Source organism: Lipotes vexillifer, unplaced genomic scaffold (genome assembly GCF_000442215.2).
Source record: "Lipotes vexillifer unplaced genomic scaffold, Lipotes_vexillifer_v1.1 scaffold557, whole genome shotgun sequence".
Lineage (NCBI taxonomy): Eukaryota > Metazoa > Chordata > Mammalia > Artiodactyla > Lipotidae > Lipotes > Lipotes vexillifer.
The window spans coordinates 945,449-950,437 of NW_006789913.1; the positions used below are offsets into that span (position 1 = coordinate 945,449).

Genomic DNA, 4,989 nt, shown 5'->3' on the forward strand with positions numbered 1-4,989 from the left:
TGGCTTGTGGGATCTTCCCGGACCGGGGCACGAACCCGTGTCCCCTGCATCGGCAGGCGGACTCTCAACCACTGCGCCACCAGGGGAGCCCAAAAAATTCACCAATTTTGATAATTTTTTTTTTAATGCATGCTGATATGACACAATACAATCTAACAAAATTGTTTCTAATGAAGTTAAAGACAACTAAGCGCTACTGGAACCATCTTACAGAGAAAAACCAAATGAACTTTTTGGCCAACCCAACACTTCCTGAAGTCTAGGAACCAGGTCTGTGCAGGGAATTGTAAGGAAGTCACTGCTCCTGGGGCCACAAAGCTCACACTTAAGAAGGAGCAGTGACTCAGTGCCAGCTTATGGGACGAGAGCTCCAAGGACTGGAAGGGCACAGAGGTAGGAGATGAGTGGATGTGGAGTCTGAGGAGGTGGCCTTGAAAGACGGGTAGGAAAGATGTAACCTGGTAGTTCTGGTTGAATGTATAGAGTGAGGCCAGATCCCTGGCACCTACAGACTCACATGGAGAAATTTAGCAGGATGCAAAAGGCAATAGAGAGTCAATGTAGGTATTTGGCTTTTTTGCTTTGTTTTGGTTTTGAGAAAAGGAGAAGCCTACTTCAGGGCTGTCTTTTAGAAAATTATTCCAACAGCCTAGGGGCTCCAGTTGGGAAGTCTTTGCAGGAATCCATGTAAAAAGGAATGGAGAAGTCTGGCTCTTTTCTGTTATTTTAAAATGATAGATATAATTTTCTTTGGAGGGGTGGGGAAAGGATTTCTTAAGAGCTAGGTATTGTTAAGCACTTAAATGTATTATTGTTTTTAATCACCACAGTCCTGTTAGGTAGGTATTGTTATCCCAATTTTCAGGTTGAAGAAATGAAGCCTCAGAGAGGGTGAGTGTCAGTAAGTAGTAAGCTAGGAATTTCGACACCCACAGGGTGCTGCCTCAATAAAGGCAGCCTTAGCAGATTCATTTCCATGGGCTGGACTTTTAGGAGGCAAGAGGAGTTTTATCTTTGAGCCGATTCCTGGCTACTTTGCTGGACCCCCTTGTTCCTGGGCCCTTTTCCAAATGGGGGCTAAATGCTGCTATGTGGGCAGTCCCCATTCTTCATCTGTCTGAAAAACATGTACTGTTTTCATTCCAAAGGCAAAGAATCTAGGCAGGAGACATTCCAAGTTTGGGGATAAAACTAAGCTCCCAGCCCTCCCTGCTCCGCACGGCCTCCAGAGCTAAATGACCACTGCGGCACTTGGAGAAACGAATGCACACACTCCCCAAAGACAGGCTTGCACCTGTGCACACACATATCCTCCTCTGACAGTGTCCAGAGCCCATGTGCCTCCTTGTTCCTCCTCACTTTGGCAGGCCTACACTGTCAGCCACCAAAGAGCTTTTTTACAGAGTTCCTGATATTTTGGGTGAATAAATGTAATGCTACATGTGCATTCCAGTTAGGATTTCATTGCATTTCAAGATAATTCTTTGAGGCAGGCAGGAATTTTGATTCCCATTTAAAAAGGAAGAAACAGGCCTAGTCCAGGGAACAGACTTGTCCATAGTCATACAGCTGCTTAGAGCCAGGGCTTGCAGTCAGGCTGCCCAATTTTCTTGCTTGTAATGGTAACTGATTGCTGCCTTCAGGATGCTCAGTCTTCTGTGGAGGAGATGGAGTGGGACAAGGCTTGATTGTATATTTATTTTCTCATTTCTGTACCCAGTGGTATTTATTGATCTTCATCTCTATTAGATCCTGTTAGGATTATGAAAGTGGGTCAGTTTTGATTCTACTTTAAATGAGCTCCCTATTGTATGGAGAAGACAGGCATATCACAGGCTTTTCAGAAGAGGCTGCTTCCGGAGAGGATAATATTTCAGTGAAGAATCGAATCCCTGGTGGTGTAATTTTAAGCAGTGGGGTCATGGAAGAATACAATAAAGGAGGACATTCAGCAAGGGGAAGGGGATGGGGCTGGAAATGGCGCGTCTGATTTGTTTTTAGCTGTGCATGTAGCGCCACCTGCTGTATACCTTAAGGAGGTTCAACTCCCTTTCCCTCCAGGAACAAAGTAGACAGAAGGCTGCAGTTTGTCAGCAGGAAGCTTGCAGCCTAGACATTTTTCCTCTTCCCTCCTTACTTGTCACCACATCTTTTGAGGCTTCAGTCACTGACAGATCTGGACTTGGGATTATTTATAGGCTGAGTTCTGTTTCTGCCTCTTCTGTTTCACCTTCTTAATTAACTCAGTGGTCAGTGCTCTTCTCTGTGGGCCCTACTTGTTCTGTAGCCTATCCTTCCTCTTCCGTACCTCAAGTCTAAAGCCATATATCACTTGTCTTCTTCCTCATCCTTTCCCGCTCTTATCCTGGTTCCCCGGTAACTTGGTGGTTCTTACTAAGATCGGAAGCCCTGACAGTGGCTAAGTCCTTTCCCTCTTCCAGAGGGACTAGCCAACTGTTACTCTTTCTTCTGGGTCTAGCCCCAGGCCTCACCTTCCCTGACTCCTTTCAGGCAGAGTTGCTCACCCCATCCCTGGGGCCTACCCAACACCTTGTATATCTGTCTATCATAGAACTTATCACGCTGTGTGCACCTATCTGTTTACTTGTTTATATTGGACTAGATTATGAGTACCTCAGCAGCAGAGACAGTTTTATCACTCATTTCAATATATCTAGGGCTCAGCACAGGGCTTGGCATTTAGTAGATGCCTTAAAGTACTTGGTGAATGAATGGATGGATGAATGAATGAACATAGATATGTGGCAGAAAGAAGGGAGGAAGGAAGCAAGCTTGGTTGGATGGATGAAAGGTTTTGTCAGTAAACAGAGGGAATGTGTGGGTGGGTACAAGGGCATATTTTCATTATAACTGATGCCCTTGAGATCTTACCCACCATGGAAGATACTTAGGAAGGGAACTCAGGGCTGGGGGCAGCAGGGGCTCTCACAAATCCTGTCCAGTCCCTTTGGCATGAATTTCATTTTTCGGTGCTTCTTGGAACAGGTACTCAGGAGTCCAAGAGGTACAGCTCAATAGTTCCTCTCTCATCTTCCTTAAATCCCCCCACTACCACCACCCCCATCACATCTCACCATCAGGCTTTCTCTGGGTCTTTGGTCTAGCTTGCAGGGTGTTCTACATTTATTGCACCTTCCAGATGCCTTGGTATACGGGTAGTAACTGTGGGATTTGAAGACATACAGATTGGAATTCTGGTCTCAGCTCTACATGCAGTTAATTCCCATCTCTAAGCCTTCATGTCGTATCTGTCCCAGGCTTATAATGATACAATATATCATTATCTGCAGGGAGAACAAATATGAAATACCTTGTAAATTATTAGTTGTTACGATCTGAGTATGTGAGACACCTTAGAAGGAAGGATTCAGGTACCCAGGAACCTAGCTTCACAGCCTTTATTACTGGCAGCAGAATGATGGCCCACATAAGAATTATGGTAGTGACCGTGGTTTCTGTTTGCCCTGAGCTACCTCAGAGCCAGGCAGGCAGCAGAGTAGGGAGAATATGTTCAGAGTGCTGGAGCCCTCATTTTTCTCTTGGAAACATGCCTCGTGGCGTGTTGGCTGGCGCCCGCTTGCCTGGCCCCCTCCAGCTCCCCGCATCGCCCCCCAGGCTGCACAAAGCCCAGGAGGAGCACCGCACAGTGGAAGTGGAGAAGGTACACCTGGAGAAGAAGCTGCGTGATGAGATCAGCCTTGCCAAGCAGGAAGCCCAGCGGCTGAAGGAGCTGCGGGAGGGTACTGAGAATGAACGGAGCCGCCAAAAATATGCTGAGGAGGAGTTGGAGCAGGTAGGGGAAATCTGCGAATTCTTGGACACCCCGAGGGGGTGGGGTAAAAGGGCAGGGGCCCAAGGTTTGGCTAAGAGTAGTGGGAAAGTTGCAAAAAATGGTCACTGCCCGTTGTCAAAGAACAGTGAATAACAGGTGGTAACAGTTATTTTGTTCCTTTTTAATTGAGGTATTTACATAAAGTATACAAATCATAAGTATACAGCTGGCACACTTTTACATATGCATGTACTTGTGTAACCACCATCCAGAACAAGATACAGACTCTCTTAAGCACTCAGAAGGCTCGCTTTTGCCTCCCCTTTCTCCCTGTCAATATTCCACCCAAAAGGTAACTACAGTCTTACTCTCTAAACCAGATTAGTTTCACGTGCTTTTGAACGTCATCTAAATAGCATTATACAGTATGTATTCTTTTGTGTTTGGTTTCTTTCACTAAACATTGTGTCTGTGAGAGTCATCCATGTTTCATGTAGTGATAACTGATTTATTTCCATTGCTGAGTATTAATCCATTGTATGAATATACTGTAAATTATTTATCCATTCTCCTGTTGATAGACTTTTGGGTTGTTTGCAGATTTTTTTTTCTTTTGCAGTTTATCAATAACATTGTTTATGAACCTCCTTGGTGGGCATCACTTATTTCTGTTGGATATGCAGTAGGGTATTTATATGTTTAACTTTATCAGAAACTGACAATTTTCCAAAATGGTTGTACCAGTCTATACTGCCACCAGCAATAGTGTGAGAGTTCTAGTTGAGCTACAACCTTGGTATTTTTAGGCATTTTCATTTTATACATTCTGATATGGATGTAATGGTATCTCATTGTGATTTTAACTTTTATTTTCCTATTGACCAATAATATTGAATACCTTTCCTAAGTTTATTGACCACTTTATTTGGGAATCTCTTCTAATTTAAAGAATTGGGTTGTATTTTTTCTTAATTGATTTGTAAGAGTTTAAAAATATATTCTGGATGTAAGTCTTCTTGTCTATATATATACATACATATTGCAAATATTTTCTCCCAGACTGTGGCTTGCTTTTCTCTCTCTTAATATTGTCTTTTAATGAACAGACATTCTTGACTTTAATGAAGACCAATTGCTCAATCTTTTTTTTTTAAATGGTTGATGCTTTTTGTGGCCTGTTTAAGAAATCTTTCCCT

The 4,989-nt window shown here is 43.6% G+C and overlaps 1 protein-coding gene across 3 annotated transcripts in view; it reads left to right on the top strand.

Moving 5' to 3' along the window:
- The window catches only part of STIM1 (stromal interaction molecule 1), a 195,510-nt gene that overhangs the window by 175,343 nt on the left and 15,178 nt on the right, over positions 1–4,989 (top strand). For all 3 annotated transcript variants that reach the window (XM_007463039.1, XM_007463041.1, XM_007463040.1), the window contains exon 7: positions 3,637–3,814. In XM_007463039.1, coding sequence (XP_007463101.1) covers positions 3,637–3,814 — 178 coding nt within the window. The remainder of the gene's footprint in view (positions 1–3,636; positions 3,815–4,989) is intronic.